Source organism: Rhinoraja longicauda, chromosome 10, assembly GCF_053455715.1.
Source record: "Rhinoraja longicauda isolate Sanriku21f chromosome 10, sRhiLon1.1, whole genome shotgun sequence".
NCBI classification, from domain to species: domain Eukaryota; kingdom Metazoa; phylum Chordata; class Chondrichthyes; order Rajiformes; family Arhynchobatidae; genus Rhinoraja; species Rhinoraja longicauda.
In genome coordinates, this window is record NC_135962.1 from 59,686,010 (window position 1) to 59,703,629 (window position 17,620).

General features: G+C 51.9%; 1 protein-coding gene across 1 annotated transcript in view; it reads left to right on the top strand.

The window, feature by feature from the left end:
- Positions 1-17,620, top strand: part of LOC144597534 (uncharacterized) — an 84,048-nt gene that overhangs the window by 59,524 nt on the left and 6,904 nt on the right. The window contains exons 11-17 of the mRNA XM_078407013.1: positions 1,250-1,325; positions 2,672-2,767; positions 7,320-7,442; positions 9,730-9,796; positions 10,765-10,920; positions 13,455-13,512; positions 16,156-16,337. Of these exons, the coding sequence (XP_078263139.1) occupies positions 1,250-1,325; positions 2,672-2,767; positions 7,320-7,442; positions 9,730-9,796; positions 10,765-10,920; positions 13,455-13,512; positions 16,156-16,337 (758 nt within the window). The remainder of the gene's footprint in view (positions 1-1,249; positions 1,326-2,671; positions 2,768-7,319; positions 7,443-9,729; positions 9,797-10,764; positions 10,921-13,454; positions 13,513-16,155; positions 16,338-17,620) is intronic.

Sequence of the window (17,620 nt, forward strand, 5' to 3'; positions counted from 1 at the left end):
ATAAGCCCAGTCTTTCCAATCTTAAGTGATAGAAGCAGAATTAGGCCATTAGGCCCATAAAGTCTACTCCACCATTCAATCATGGCTGGTCTATCTCTCCCTCTCAACCCCATTGGACAATCATTGGACAAATCCATCATCTGCGGTAAGATTTGTCTCCAGGCCTACACTGTCCGGGCCTACACTGTCCGGCCCTACAGCGTCCGGGCCTACAGTGTCCGGGCCTACACTGTCCGGGCCTACACAGTCCGGGCCTACACAGTCCGGGCCTACACTGCCCGGGCCTACAGTGTCCGGGCCTACAGTGTCCGGGCCTACAGTGTCCGGGGCTGCACTGTCTGGGCCTACACTGTCTGGGCCAACACTGTCCGGGCCTACAGTGTTCGGGCCTACAGTGTCCGGGCCTACACTGTCTGGGCCTACACTGTCCGGGCCTACACTGTCCGGGCCTACACTGTCCGGGCCAACACTGTCCGGGCCAACACTGTCCGGGCCTACAGTGTCTGGGCCTACACTGTCCGGGCCTACACTGTCCGGGCCTACACTGTCCGGGCCTACAGCATCTGGGCCTACACGGTCTGGGCCTACACTGTCCGGGCCTACACTGTCCGGGCCTACACTGCCCGGGCCTACAGTGTCCGGGCCTACAGTGTCCAGGCCTACAGTGTCCGGGGCTGCGCTGTCTGGGCCTACACTGTCTGGGCCTACACTGTCTGGGCCAACACTGTTCTGGCCTACAGTGTCCGGGCCTACACTAACTGGGCCTACACTGTCTGGGCCAACACTGTCTGGGCCAACACTGTCCGGGCCTACAGTGTCCGGGCCTACACTAACTGGGCCTACACTGTCCGGGCCTACACTGTCCGGGCCTACAGTGTCCGGGCCTACACTGTCCGGGCCTACACTGTCTGGGCCTACACTGTCCGGGCCTACACTGTCCGGGCCTACAGTGTCCGGGCCTACAGTGTCCGGGCCTACACTGTCCGGGCCTACACTGTCTGGGCCTACACTGTCCGGGCCTACAGTGTCCGGGCCTACAGCGTCCGGGCCTACAGCGCCCCCCCAGGCATAATACGGGACAGTTGGCAATCCCTAGAGGAGAGAGAGTTGTCCGAATCTGGTATGCACACAATATTTTCTGGGCCAATGAGACATGTATAAGGCACATTTTTACAATCAGAAGGTAAAGAGTTATTGTTCCATGTATGAGTTTGAAGAAAAACTCACTGCACTTTTGTTCTCATTTCAGTTCCACTGGATCCAACAGTTCTGTTTCTGACGAGCCTTCATTTGTTAACAAGGAATGCACCGATTTCGCTGCAAAGGTTGTCTTAAAGCTTATTTCCCACCTCTTCTCTCCCACCCAGAACCAGGGGCCACATAGTTTAAGAATAAAGGGGGGGGGGGGGGCATTTAAAACTGAGATGAGAAAAAACTTTTTCACCCAGAGAGTTGTGAATTTGTGGAATTCTCTGTCACAGAAGGCAGTGGAGGCCAATTCACTGGATGAATTTAAGAGAGAGTTAGATAGAGCTCTAGGGGCTAGTGGAATCAAGGGATATGGGGAGAAGGCAGGCACGGGTTACTGATTGTGGACGATCAGCCATGATCACAATGAATGGCGGTGCTGGCTCGAAGGGCCAAATGGCCTCCTCCTGCACCTATTGTCTATGTTTTTATATCACCCCTTTCCCATATTTGTGACCATTAGTGTGTAGAGAGTGGATGAGAAACTGGGATGATGAAGAACTAGTGTGAACGGGTGATCGATCGATGGTCGGCATGGACTCGGTGGGCCGAAGGGCCTGTTTCCATGCTGTGTCATTCAATCAATCAATCAAACATTTTAAAAACACTGGGATGGGTACACGGATGGGAAAGGTTTAGAGGGATATGGGGCAGGAGTGGTGCAGCGGTAGCGTTGCTGCCTTACAGCGCCAGAGACCCAGGATCGATCCTGACTACGGGTGCCGTCTGTATGGAGTTTGTACCTTCTCCCCGTGACCTGCGTGGGTTTTTTCCGGGTTCTCCGGTTTCCTCCCACACTCCAAAGACGTGCGGGTTTGTTGGTTAATTGGCTTCGGTAAAAATTGTAAATTGTCCCTAGTGTGTATGGGACAGTGCGGGGCAATAGACAATAGACAATAGGTGCAGGAGGAGGCCATTTGGCCCCTCGAGCCAGCACCACCATTCAATGTGATCATGGCTGATCATTCTCAATCAGTACCCCGTTCCTGCCTTCTCCCCATACCCCCTGACTCCGCTATCCTTAAGAGCTCTGTCTAGCTCTCTCTTGAATGCATTCAGAGAAATGGCCTCCACTGCCTTCTGAGGCAGAGAATTCCACAGATTCACAACACTCTGACTGAAAAAGTTTTTCCTCATCTCCGTTCTAAATGGCCTCCCCCTTATTCTTAAACTGTGGCCCCTGGTTCTGGACTCCCCCAACATTGGGAACATGTTTCCTGCCTCTAACATGTCCAACCCCTTAATGATCTTATACGTTTCGATAAGATCCCCTCTCATCCGGGGCGATCGTGGGTTGGTGTGGACTCGGTGGGTCGGAGGGCATTTTTCCGCGCTGTGTCTCTAAACTAAACTGAACTAAACTAATCTAAATTGCATGAAACTATATGACACTGAACTAAATGTCACCTCTTTTTTTAAGCAGGATTTAATGCAGAGGAAAAGGCAAATAAAGACGAAGAGAGAGAGAGGAAACTCCTACCTGATGAGGAAGGCAATGGGCATGGAAAACAAACAGCAGGTGCTCGAATATCAGGGGAACGGAGAGATACCGGGGAGATAGAGTCACAGAGACAGAGTGACAGAGTGATAGAGTCACAGAGTCTCACAGAGTCACAGTCACAGAGTCACAGAGACACAGAGACACAGAGACACAGAGACAGAGAGACAGGGACACAGAGACACAGAGACACAGAGACACAGAGACACAGGGTCACAGACACAGAGACACAGAGACACAGGGTCACAGACACAGAGACACAGGGACACAGAGACACAGAGACACAGAGACACAGGGTCACAGACACAGAGACACAGAGACACAGTCACAGAGACACAGAGACACAGAGACACAGAGACAGAGACACAGGGACACAGAGTCACAGAGTCACAGAGACACAGAGACACAGTCACAGAGTCACAGAGACACAGTCACAGAGACACAGAGACACAGAGACACAGTCACAGAGACACAGAGACACAGAGACACAGTCACAGAGACACAGAGACACAGAGACACAGTCACAGAAACACAGAGACACAGGGTCACAGTCACAGAGACACAGAGACACAGGGTCACAGACACAGAGACACAGAGACACAGTCACAGAGACACAGAGACACAGTCACAGAGACACAGTCACAGAGACACAGAGACACAGAGACACAGAGACACAGAGTCACAGAGACACAGAGTCGCAGAGTCACAGAGAGTCACAGAGACACAGAGTCACAGAGACACAGAGTCGCAGAGTCACAGAGAGTCACAGAGACAGAGAGACACAGAGACACAGAGTCACAGAGACACAGAGACACAGACACAGAGACACAGAGACACAGAGAGTCACAGAGACAGAGAGACACAGAGACACAGAGACACAGAGACACAGAGTCACAGAGACACAGAGACACAGAGACACAGAGTCACAGAGACACAGAGACACAGAGACACAGAGTCACAGAGACACAGAGTCACAGAGACACAGAGACACAGAGTCACAGAGACACAGAGTCACAGAGACACAGAGACACAGAGTCACAGAGACACAGAGACACAGGGTCACAGACACAGAGTCACAGAGACACAGGGTCACAGACACAGAGTCACAGAGACACAGGGTCACAGACACAGAGTCACAGAGACACAGAGACACAGAGTCACAGAGACACAGAGACACAGAGACACAGAGTCACAGAGACACAGAGACACAGGGTCACAGACACAGAGTCACAGAGACACAGAGACACAGAGTCACAGAGACACAGAGACACAGGGTCACAGACACAGAGTCACAGAGACACAGGGTCACAGACACAGAGTCACAGAGACAGAGAGACACAGAGACACAGAGTCACAGAGACACAGAGACACAGACACAGAGTCACAGAGACACAGAGACACAGAGTCACAGAGACACAGGGTCACAGACACAGAGTCACAGAGACACAGAGACACAGAGTCACAGAGACACAGGGTCACAGACACAGAGTCACAGAGACACAGAGACACAGAGTCACAGAGACACAGAGACACAGGGTCACAGACACAGAGTCACAGAGACACAGAGACACAGAGACACAGGGTCACAGACACAGAGACACAGGGTCACAGACACAGAGTCACAGAGACACAGAGACACAGAGACACAGAGACACAGAGACACAGAGAGTCACAGAGACACAGAGACACAGAGACACAGAGACACAGAGACACAGAGACACACAGGGTGATAGAGACACGGAGTCACAGAAACACAGAGACACAGAGACACAGAGACACAGAGTCACAGAGACACAGTCACAGAGACACAGTCACAGAGTCACAGACACAGAGACACAGAGACACACAGAGTCACAGAGACACAGAGACACAGAGACACAGAGACACAGAGACACAGAGACACAGAGATACAGAGACACAGAGACACAGAGACACAGAGTCACAGACACAGAGACACAGAGATACAGAGACACAGAGACACAGAGACACAGAGTCACAGAGACACAGTCACAGAGACACACATAGAGTCATACAGTGTGGAAACAGGCCCTTTGGCCCAACTTGCCCACACCGGCCAACAATGTCCCATCTACACTAGCCCCGCCTGCCTGCGCTTGGTCCATATCCCTCCAAACCTGTCCTATCCATGGACCTGCCATGATAGGGAGAGATGGGGAGGCAGAGGCAATGAGTACAGTTAGAGAGACACGGAGATACAAATAGAGGTGGAAAGGGAAACGAGATGACTCTGGCTCCTCATGTGGCGAGACCAAGCGTAGACTCACCAACCATTTTGTCCAACACTTGCGCTTGGTCCGCCAAGGCCTGCTGGATCTCTCGGTGATTAACTGCTTCAACTCCCCCTCCCATTCCCACGCTGACCTTTCTGTCCTGGGCCTCCTCTATTGCATCACATATTCCTCTTGGACAGCTTACACCCCAGCGGTATGAATATTGATGACTACAATTTTAAGTAACCCCCTCCTTTCCCCATTTCCCCCCCCCCCCTCCCTTACCAGGGGTTGCCAACTATCTCACTCCCAAATACGGGACAAGGTGACGTCACTGCCCCGTGCCCCACGTGACCGCACCCAGCCAGCGGCCACGTGCTCCCGCTCCACCAGGCGGGTTGCGAAGTGACCTCCATGAGGCGGCGCCTGTGGGCCTCCGGGCCTACACTGTCCGGGCCTACACTGTCCGGGCCTACACTGTCTGGGCCAAGACTGTCCGGGCCTACACTGTCCGGGCCTAGACTGTCCGGGCCTACACTGTCCGGGCCTACACTGTCTGGGCCAAGACTGTCCGGGCCTACACTGTCCGGGCCTACACTGTCCGGGCCTACACTGTCCGGGCCTAGACTGTCCGGACCGACACTGTCCGGGCCTACACTGTCCAAGTCTACAGCGGTCCCTGGGCTATAGTGTCCAGGCCTACAGTGTCCAGGCCTACACTGTCCGGGCCTACACTGTCCGGACCTACACTCTCTGGACCTACACTGTCCGGACCAACACTTTCTGGGCCAAGACTGTCCGGGCCTTCACTGTCCGGGCCTAGACTGTCCGGACCGACACTGTCCGGGCCTACACTGTCCAAGTCTACAGCGGTCCCTGGGCTACAGTGTCCGGGCCTACAGTGTCCAGACCTACACTGTCCGGGCCTACAGTGTTCGGGCCTACACTCTCTGGACCTACACTGTCCAGACCTACAGTGTCCGGGCCTACAGTGTCCAGACCTACACTGTCCGGGCCTACACTGTCTGGACCTACACTGTCTGGACCTACACTGTCCAGACCTACACTGTCCGGGCCTACAGTGTTCGGGCCTACACTCTCTGGACCTACACTGTCCGGGCCTACACTGTCCGGGCCTACACTGTCCGGGCCTACAGTGTTCGGGCCTACAGCGTCCCCCCTGTGCCTAATATGGGACAAGGGCGGTCCCGTAGGGGATAAACCAATTTAGCCCAAAATACAGGATGTCCCGGCTAATACGGGACGGTTGGCAACCCTGCTCCCAATGGTATGAATATTGATATTTGTAACCCCCTCCTCTCCCCATTTCTCTCCCCTTACCCTCTCCTCCCTCCCCCCCCCCACCCATATCCCTCTCTTCAGTTTCAAATTCCCTCCTCTCCCCCTATCTGACACCCTTTTGTCTTAACTTCAAGTAACCTGCTTTCCTCCCTCTCTGTCCCATCCTAGTTCTCCGACTAGTTCACTGTCCTCCTGATTAATGTTCCTGATTGAATGCCTCATTGTCACCTTCCCCTCAGCTAACAATGAACCGTTCTACATTTCCTCGATCATCGTCTGCTTTGATCTGTCGTTTTCACACCTTACCCTTCCATACCTCTCCTCTGACTCTCAGTCTGAGGAAGGGTCTCGAGGCCGAAACGTCACCCATTCCTTCTCTCCAGAGATGCTGCCCGTCCCGCTGAGTTACTCCGGCGCTTTGTGTCTCTCAGTGGGAGGGGGATGTTGGTTTAGGTGATGGTCTGGGCTGCGTACTCAAGGATGGCGTGGCGGTGCGGTGGTTCAGTTGCACCTTGTGTCCACCTGAGGGACAAGCAAAATCTGTCACCCGCAGTCAAAGTCCAGCAGAGTCATCGAGGAGCCCGCAGTCTCAGGTAGAGACTGATGTCGGGAAGCTCCAAAGTCGCAGAGGGTTCGACCAGCCCCGACACGGGGTAGATCGCCCGGTGGGGGGGAGCTGAGATCCCCCCGATGCAGGAGCTTGATCGCCCCGACGCAGAGGGCCCAAACGCCGCTAGCTACGGGAGCCAAGATCGTCCGGTCAACGGAAGGCTCGAGGCCCCCGACCGCGGGAGGACAAAGAAGGGAAGAGATTGAACTTTTCTTCACCTTCCATCACAGTGAGGAATGTGGAGGAGTCACTGTGGGGGATGTTCATGTTAAACTGTATTTTGTGTGTCCTGGTGCTTTTTATTGGTGTGATTGTACGGCAAATGAAATTCCTCGTATGTTGCAAAACATACTTGGCTAATAAAGTATTATTGTGATTGTGATTGTGATGGTAATGATTATGATCTACATGCCTTGTGTTTTTTGTGTAGTTTCCCCCTAGAGTGCAGCCAGACAAGGCCACAGAGGCGATGGAGACCGGCGGTCTACACGGAACGGCTCTACACGTTCTCCACCACAACTGCAGCGACCTGGACTCTGACCCCAACACCAAGGTACGGCATCTTTAGTTTGGTTGAGTTTGGTTTAGTTTAGTTCAGAGATACAGCGCGGAAACAGGCCCCTTCGGCCCACCGGGTCCGCGCCGACCAGCGATCCCCGCACACTAGTGGCGGTCACGGTAGAGTTACCGCGTTACAGCGAATGCAGCGCCGGAGACCCAGGTTCTATCCCGACTACGGGTGCTGTCTGTACGGAGTTTGCACGTTCTCCCCGTGACCTGCGTGGGTTTTCTCCGAGATTTTCGGCTTCCTCCACACTCCAAAGACGTGCAGGTTTGAGGGTTAATTGGCTTGGTAAATGAAAAAATTGTCCCTGGTGGGTGTAGGATGGTGTTAATGTGCGGGGATCGCTGGGCGGTGCAGACCCGGTGGGCCGAAAGGGCCTGTTTCTGCGCTGTATCTCTAAATTAAAACTATCCTACACACACACTAGGGACAATTTACAATTTTTATCAAACCCAATTAACCGACAAACCCGCACGTCTTTGGAGTGTTGGGGGAAACCGGAGCACCCGGAGAAAACCCACGCAGGTCATGGGGAGAACGTACAAACTCCGCACAGACAGCCCCCATAGTTAGGATTGAACCCAGGTCTCTAGCGCTGTGAGGCAGCAACTCTACCGCTGCACCACCGTGCCACTTGTGTTCATGTCTTAACTGTGAAAAGCAGAAAAAAACATTCCCCACATTCTATTCCTCTGTTCCTTGGAGCGCAGGAGGATGAGGGGTGATCTCGCAGAAGTGTACAAAATCATGCGAGGAATAGAGGCACAGTCTCTTACCCAGAGTCGGGAAATCCAGGACCAGCGGACATAGGTTCAAGGTGAGGGGAGAAAGATTTAACAGGAACTTGAGGGGTAACTTTATCACTCAGAGGGTGGTGGGTGCGTGGAACGAGCTGCCGGAGGAGGTTATTGAGGCAAGGACGATAACAACATTTTAAAAACATTTAGACACGTACATGGAGAGGTCAGGTTTGGAGCGTATACGATTATTAAGGGGTTGGACACGTTAGAGGCAGGAAACATGTTCCCAATGTTGGGGGAGTCCAGAACCAGGGGCCACAGTTTAAGAATAAGGGGTAGGCCATTTAGAACGGAGATGAGGAAAAACGTTTTCAGTCAGAGAGTTGTGAATCTGTGGAATTCTCTGCCTCAGAAGGCAGTGGAGGCCAATTCTCTGAATGCATTCAAGAGAAAGCTAGATAGAGCTCTTAAGGATAGCGGAGTCAGGGGGTATGGGGAGAAGGCAGGAACGGGGTACTGATTGAGAATGATCAGCCATGATCACATTGAATGGCGGTGCTGGCTCGGAGGGCCGAATAGCCTCCTCCTGCACCTATTGTCTATTGTCTATTTATTGATATGGGCCAAGCGCGGGCAGGTGGGACTAGTATATATGGGGCACGTTGGTCGGCATCGGCAAAATGGGCCGAAGGGCCTGTTTCCAACACTGTATCACTCTATGACGGGGCGGCACGGTGGCGCAGCGGTAGAGTTGCTGCCTTACAGCGTCCAAGACCCGGGTTCGATCCTGACTACGGGCGCTGTCTGTAGGGAGTTTGTACGTTCTCCCCGTGACCCGCGTGGGTTTTCTCCGGGTACTCCGGTTTCTTCCCACACTCCAAAGATGTACAGGTTCGTAGGTTAATTGGCTTTTGTAAATATTGTAAATTGTCCCTAGTGTGTGTAGGATAGAGCTAGTGTACGAATCGATCGCTGGTCTATGTTGCCATTGTGGGCTGAAGGGCCTGTTTTCATGCTATTCTGTGCCATGTTCTTTGTTCTGTTCCATTTAGATAGAGTCATAGAGTCATAGAGTGATACAGTGTGGAAACAGGCCCTTCATAGGGTCATAGAGTCACAGAGTGATACAGTGTGGAAACAGGCCCTTCGACCCAACTCGCCCACACCGGCCAACAATGTCCCAGCTACCCTAGTCCCACCTGCCTGCGCTCGGGCCATAACCCTCCAAACCTGTCCTATCCATGTACCTGTCCAACTGTTTCTTAAACGATGGGATAGTCCCAGCCTCAACTACCTCCTCTGGCAGCTTGTTCCACACACCCACCACCCTCTGTGTGAAAAAGTTACCCCTCGGATTCCTATTAAATCTTTTCCCTTTCACCTTGAACCTATGTCCTCTGGTCCTCGATTCCCTTACTCTGGGCAAGAGACTCTGTGCATCTACCCGATCTATTCCTCTCATGATTTTGTGCACCTCTGTAAGATCTCCCCGCACCCTGCTATTTCTCGGTGTCACCTTTAATTCTGCTTCACAGGTTCGGTGCAGGAGGAATGAAGGCTCATCTCATAATGACTACATTTCGGGCAGAGTCAGCGTCAAAGGTCACTACGTTACTGGGCATAAGACGAGAGCGGTCTGTGTGAAATGATAAGTTCATGTCCATACGTGATAGGAGCAGAATTAGGCCATTCAGCCCATCGAGTCTACTCCGCCATTCAATCATGGCCGATCTATCTCTCCCTCCCAACCCCATTCTCCTGCTTCTCCCCAATAACCCCTGACATCCGCAGTAATCAGGAATCTATCTATCTCTGTCTTAAAAATATCCACTGACTTGAATTCCACAGATTCACCACCCTCTGACTAAAGAAATTCCCCTTCATCTCCTTTCCAAAAGAACGTCCTTTAATTCTGAGGCTGACCTCTATTCTTAGACTCTCCCCCTATTGGAAACATCCTCTCCACATCCACTCTATCCAGGCCATTCACTATTCTGTACGTTTCAATGAGGTCCCCCCTCATCCTTCTAAACTCCAGCGAGTCCAGGCCCAGTGCTGACAAATGCTCATCATATGTTAACCCACTCATTCCTGGGATCATTCTTGTAAACCTCCTCTGGACCCTCTCCAGAGCCAGCACATCCTTCCTCAGATATGGGGCCCAAAACTGCTCACAATACTCCAAATGTGGTCTGACCAGCGCCTTGTAGAGCCTCAGCATTACATCCTAAATGATGCCTGGAAGTAAACGTTACTACCGTAAACGGTAGGGTCGCCAACTGTCCTGCATTAGTCGGGACATCCCGTATTTTGGGCTAAATTGGCTTGTCCCATACGGGACCGCCCTTGTCCCGTATTAGGCCCGGGGGGGGGGGCGCTGTAGGCACGGACACTTTAGGCCCGGACGCTGTAGGCCCAGACACTGTAGGTAGGAAATAAACTGCAGATGCTGGGGTGGGGGGGGGAGGGGGGGGAAGGTTTGCTCCAACATATAAGAAAAAAATGTACTACTACCCCGTTGAAGATATTGCAGCAGCCATGTTTACGGTTTATTTTCTTCCTGGTTCCAGAGATGTTGTGGGTTCCGAACGCCAACGGAATGCGGGCCAAGCATTACAAAGCCCCCCACCTGATCGTCTCCCCCGCACAATTCTACCCTGGCAGTAAAACGACGCTCCCTCTCATCAATCAAGTGGCAAACAGGGACTGGCAGACATCCCGAAAAAGTAAGGACAATTAACCGGGAGAGCTTGCGACCATAGTTCACTTGGGACGGTAGCTTAGGATCGGAACCAGAGCCCTGAGACTTTACACCGTAGATTTTAGCGATACACTGTGGAAACAGGCCCGTCAGCTTGGGTCGCCAACTGTACCGTACTAGCCGGGACATCCCGTATTTTGGGCTAAATTGGTTTGTCCCGTACGGGACAGCCTTTGTCCCGTATTAGGCCTGGGGGGGCGCTGTAGGTCCTGAGGCTGTAGGCCCGGACACTGTGGCCCAGACACTGTAGGCCCGGGGAGCGCTGAAGGCCCCGACAGTAGGCCCGTGGAGCTCTGAAGGCCCCGACACTTTAGGCCCAGACACTGTAGGCCCGGGGAGCGCTGAAGGCCCCGACACTGTAGGCCTGGGGGACGCTGTAGGCCCAGACACTAAGTCCGGACACTGTAGGCCCAGGGGGCGCTGTAGGCCCAGACACTGTAGATCCAGACACTGTAGGCCCGGAGGCCCGGGCGCCGCCTAACGGAGGTTGCATAGCAACCTGCCTCCCAACCCGGGCGGCCGCTATTGGTGGAGCGGGAGCACGTGGCTGCAGGCTGGACGAGGGCACGCGGGGCGGTGACGTCACCTTTTGTCCCTTATTTAGAAGTTGGCAACCCTACCTTTGGCCCACCGATTTCTTGCTGACCTGTGATCTCCGTACAAAACTAAAGCATGGATCGACGAGGCGTGTATTCACTGGAATTTAGAAGGATGAGAGGGGATCTTAAAAAACAAAGAAACATAGAATCTAGGTGCAGGAGGAGGCTATTTAGAGACAAGAGTTTAGGGACAAATGGCCCAAGCACAAGTAAGTGGGACAAGTGTAGATGGGGCATGTAGATTGGACATGTTGGTGTGAAGGGCCAAGTGGGACGAGTGTAGATGGGGCATGTAGATTGGACATGTTGGTGTGAAGGGCCAAGTGGGACGAGTGTAGATGGGGCATGTAGATTGGACATGTTGGTGTGAAGGGCCAAGTGGGACGAGTGTAGATGGGGCATGTAGATTGGACATGTTGGTGTGAAGGGCCAGTTTCTGTGCAGTGTGACTCATAGAGTAACATAGAAAATAGGTGCAGGAGGAGGCCATTTGGCCCTTCGAGCCAGCACCACCATTCAATGTGATCATGGTTGATCATCCACAATCAGTAACCCGTGCCTGCCTTCTCCGCATATCCCTTGATTCCACTAGCCGCTAGAGCTCTATCTAACTCTCTTTTAAATTCATCCAGTGAATTGGCCTCCACTGCCCTCTGTGGCAGAGAATTCCACAGATTCACAATTCTCTGAGTGAAAAAGTTTTTCCTTATCTCAGTCCTAAATGGCCTCCCCTTTATTCTTAGACTGTGGCCCCTGGTTCTGGACTCCCTCAACATTGGGAACATTCTTCCAGCATCTAGCCCGTCCAACCCCTTAAGAATTGTATATGTTTCTATACGTTTCTTTGAGGATGTGACAAGTAAAATGGATGAAGGGGAGCCAGTGGATGTAGTGTATCTAGACTTTCAGAAAGCCTTTGATAAGGTCCCACACGGGAGATTGGTGAGCAAAATTAGAGCACATGGTATTGGGGGTAGGGTGTTGACATGGATAGAGAATTGGTTGGCAGACAGGAAGCAAAGAGTAGGAGTAAACGGGTCCTTTTCAGAATGGCAGGCAGTGGCGAGTGGAGTGCCGCAAGGCTCGGTGTTGGGGCCGCAATATATATTATTGATTTTGATGATGGAATTAAAAGTAACACCAGCAAGTTTGCAGATGACACAAAGCTGGGTGGCAGTGTGAACTGCGAAGAGGATGCTAGGAGGTTGCAGGGTGACTTGGACAGGTTGAGTGAGTGGGCAGATGCGTGGCAGATGCAGTATAATATAGATAAATGTGATGTTATCCACTTTGGCGGCAGAAACAAGGAGGCAGATTATTATCTCAATGGTGTCAGATTAGGAAAAAGGGAAGTGCAAGGAGACCTTGGTACACCAATCACTGAAAGTTGGCGTGCAGGTACAGCAGGCAGTGAAGAAAGCTAATGGCATGTTGGCCTTCATAACGAGAGGATTTGAGTACAGGAGTAAAGAGGTCCTTCTGCAGTTGGACAGGGCCCTGGTGAGACCACATCTGGAGTATTGTGTGCAGTTTTGGTCTCCTAATTTGAGGAAGGACATCCTTGCTATTGAGGCAGTGCAGTGTAGGTTCACCAGGTTAATCCCCGGGATGGCGGGACTGTCGTATGAGGAAAGATTGGAAAGACTGGGCTTGTATTCACTGGAGTTTAGAAGGATGAGAGGGGATCTTATAGAGACGTATAAAATTATAAAAGGACTGGACAAGCTAGATGCAGGAAAAATGTTCCCGATGTTGTGGGAGTCCAGAACCAGGGGCCACACAGTCTAAGAATAAAGGGGAGGCCATTTAAAACTGAGGTGAGAAGGAACGTTTTCACCCAGAGAGTGCGATTGCCAGGTTTCAAATTGTTTACTGATCTATACCTTGTCTTTTTGTCCAGAAGCTGTCTATAATGTTGTTGCTGTGCCTTCATCTCTCCTGACACCAAATGAGTACAGGTAAGTGGCAATGTTGGAGTGACATTCACAGCGTTACACAAGTACTGAAGCCTAATGTATCTCACCTTCATCAAAACTGCCAGAGAGTCATAGAAACATAGAAACATAGAAAATAGGTGCAGGAGGAGGCCATTCAGCCCTTCGAGCCAGCACCGCCATTCGTTGTGATCATGGCTGATCATTCTCAATCAGTACCCCGTGCCTGCCTTCTCCCCATATCCCTTGATTCCGTTATCCCTGAGAGCTAAATCTAAATCTCTCTTGAAAACATCCAGAGAATTGGCCTCCACTGCCTTCTGAGGCAGAGAATTCCACAGATTCACAACTCTGACTGAAAATATTTTTTCCTCATCTCAGTCCTAAATGCCCTACCCTTTATTCTTAAACTATGTGACCCCTGGTTCTGGAGAAACAGGCCCTTCAGCCCTACCCACCCATGATGACCATGATATCCAACTGAACCCGAAACGTCCTTTTCTCTAGAGATGCTGCCTGACCCGCTGAGTTACCCCAGCACTCTGTGAAACGTCACCTATCCAGGTTCACCACAGATGCTGCCTGACCCGCTGAGTTACTCCAGCACTCTGTGTCCATCAGTGGAAGGGGAGTTGGTTGGCGTGATGGTCTGGGCTGCATTCACAAGCGCCACACAGTGGCACAGCGGTAGAGCTGCTGCCTCACCGCGCCAGAATCCTGGGTTCGATCCTGACTACGGGCGCTGTCTGTACGGAGTTTTTTCGGTGAGCTCTGATTCCCTCCCACACTCCAATACCTACATGTTTGTGGGCTGATTGACTTGGTATAATTGTAAATTGCACCTATTGTGTGTGTAGGATAGTGTTAGTGTACAGGGCGATCGCTGGTCTCACCTCAGTTCTAAATGGCCTACCCCTTATTCTTAAACTATGGCCCTGGTTCTGGACTCCCCCAACATTGGGAACATGTTTCCTGCCTCTAACGTGTCCAACCCCTTAATAATCTTATACGTTTCGATAAGATCCCCTCTCATCCTTCTAAATTCCAGTGTATACAAGCCTAGTCGCTCCAGTCTTTCAAATAACGACAGTCCCGCCATTCTGGGAATTAACCTAGTAAACCTACGCTGCACGCCCTCAATAGCAAGAATATCCTTCCTCAAATTTGGAGACCAAAACTGCACACAGTACTCCAGGTGCGGTCTCACTAGGGCCCTGTACAACTGCAGAAGGACCTCTTTGCTCCTATACTCAACTCCTCTTGTTATGAAGGCCAACATTCCATTGGCTTTCTTCACTGCCTGCTGTACCTGCATGCTTCCTTTCATTGACTGATGCACTAGGACACCCAGATCTTGTTGTACGTCCCCTTTTCCTATCTGCCTTCCTATTCTTACCACCAAAGTGGATAACCTCACACTTATCCACATTAAACTGCATCTGCCATGCATCCGCCCACTCACACAACCTGTCCAAGTCACCCTGCAACCTCATAGCATCTTCCTCACAGTTCACGCTACCACCCAGCTTTGCATCATCTGCAAATTTACTAATGGTACTTTTAATCCCTTCATCCAAGTCATTGATGTATATTGTAAATAGCTGTGGTCCCAGCACCGAGCCTTGCGGTACCCCACTAGTCACTGCCTGCCATTCTGAAAGGGACCCATTTATCCCCACTCTTTGCTTTCTGTTTGCCAACCAATTTTCTATCCATGTCCATACAAGCCCAGTCTTTCCAATCTTTCCTCATATGACAGTCCCGCTATCCCAGGGAATAACCTGGTGAACCTACGCTGCACTGCCTCAATAGCAAGGACGTCCTTCCTCAAATCAGGAGACCAAAACTGTACACAATACTCCAGATGTGGTCTCACCAGGGCACTGTACAACTGCAGAGGGACCTCTTTACTCCTGTACTCAAATCCTCTGTATATATAAATTTATATATATATATACACGCACACAGACACACACATAAAAACAAACAAACGATGATAGTGCTTAAAGACAAAGAGTGTAACAGAATGTCTAAGAAGGAAGTGCAGATGCTGGTTCAAACCAAAGATAGATGGAAAATGCCGGAGTAACTCAGCGGGTCAGGCAGCATCTCTGGAGAGAAGGAATGGGTGACGTTTTGGGTCGAGACCCTTCTACAGACTGCTATATACAGTGTGTGTGTGTGTGTGTGTGGGGTGTGTGTGTGTGTGTGTGTGTGGTGTGTGTATGTGTGTGTGTGTGTGGGGGGTGCGTGTGTGTGTGTGTGTGTGGGGTGTGTGTGTGTGGGGTGTGTGTGTGTGTGTGTGTGCGCGTGTGTTTGGTGTGGGTGTGTGTGTGTGTGCGTGCGTGCGTGCGTGTGTGTGTGTGGTGTGTGCGTGCGTGTGTGTGGTGTGTGCGTGCGTGCGTGCGTGCGTGTGTGCGTGTGTGCGTGGTGTGTGTGCGTGTGTGTGTGCGTGGTGTGTGTGCGTGTGTGTGTGTGTGTGGGTGTGTGTGTGGGGTGTAGGAAGGAACTGCGGATGCTAGTTTAAACCAAAGATAGACACCAAAAGCTGGAGTAACTCAGCGGGCCAGGCAGCATCTCTGGAGAGGAGGGATGGGTGAGGTTTGGGGTCGAGACCCTTCTCCAGAATGTCTCTCCAGTTGCTGCTGACCCTTCCCCCTCTTGCAGCCACGAGACCTCCTCGCCGATGACAAACGGTGACGCGGTGTGGAGCGCGGAGCGGCAGCGGGCGGGTGGGCCAGGCCGGGCCAGGAGCTGGCAGCCCCAGGTGAGGCTGACCCTGACCAACAGTGAGAGTTCCCGGGCAGCGATCCACGACAGAAGCCAGCGGCCACGCTCATGGAAACAAGGTGATGTGTTTCCCAGCTGAAGCCAACTGCTCTTTATTCCCAGAATGTACTTTCATTTTAGGGCACTAAGAAATTTAATTTTAGATGATTAATACTAATTAAAATGTGTTTTTTTTTACATTGCTGTATCCTAATCTCAGTATTCCTACCCACCCGAGACTCAATGTCGTACAGGGCCCTAGTGAGACCGCACCTGGAATACTGTGTGCAGTTGTACAGGGCCCTAGTGAGACCGCACCTGGAATACTGTGTGCAGTTTTGGTCTCCAAATTTGAGGAAGGACGTCCTTGCTATTGAGGGCGTGCAGCGTAGGTTCACCAGGTTAATCCCCGGAATGGCGGGACTGTCGTATGATGAAAGACTGGAGCGACTGGGCTTGTATTCACTGGAATTTAGAAGGATGAGAGGGATTCTTATTGAAACATATAAGATTATTAAGGGGTTGGACACGTTAGAGGCAGGAAACATGTTCCCAATGTTGGGGGAGTCCAGAAACAAGGGCCACAGTTTAAGAATAAGGGGTAGGCCATTTAGAACTGAGATGAGGAAAAACTTTTTCACCCAGAGAGTTGTGAATCTGTGGAATTCACTGCCTCAGAAGGCAGTGGAGGCCAATTCTGCAGGCCCGGACACTGTTGGTCCGGACACTGTAGGTCCGGACACTGTAGGCACAGACAGTGTAGGTGTGGACAGTATAGGTCTGGACAGTGTAGGTGTGGTCAGTATAGGTCTGGACAGTGTAAGTGTGGTCAGTATAGGTCTGGACAGTGTAAGTGTGGACAGTGTAGGCCCGGAGGCCCGGGCGCTGCCTAACGGAGATTGCGTAGCAACCCGCCTCCCGGTCCGGACGGCCGCCATTGGTGGAGCGGGAGCACGCGGCCGCCGGCAGGGTGAGGTCACGTGGGGCGCGGGGCGGTGACGTCACCTTGTCCCTTATTTGGGAGTGAAGAAGTTGGCAACCCTATGCCCAAGTGAAATGTGGGCGGTCACGGTGACGCAGCGGTAGAGCTGCTGCCTTTCAGCACTAGAGACCCGGGTTCGATCCCGACTACGGGCGCCGTCTGTACGCAGTTTGTAAGTTCTCCCCGTGACCTGCGTGGGTTTTCTCCGAGATCTTCAGTTTTCTCCCACACTCCAAAGACGTGCAGGTTTGTAGGTTAATTGGCTTGGCATAAATGTAAATTGGCCCTAGTGTGTGTGTAGGATAGTGTTAGTGTGCGGGGATCGCTGGTCGGTGGGGACCCGGTGGGCCGAAGGTACTATTTCCGCACAGTATCTCTAAA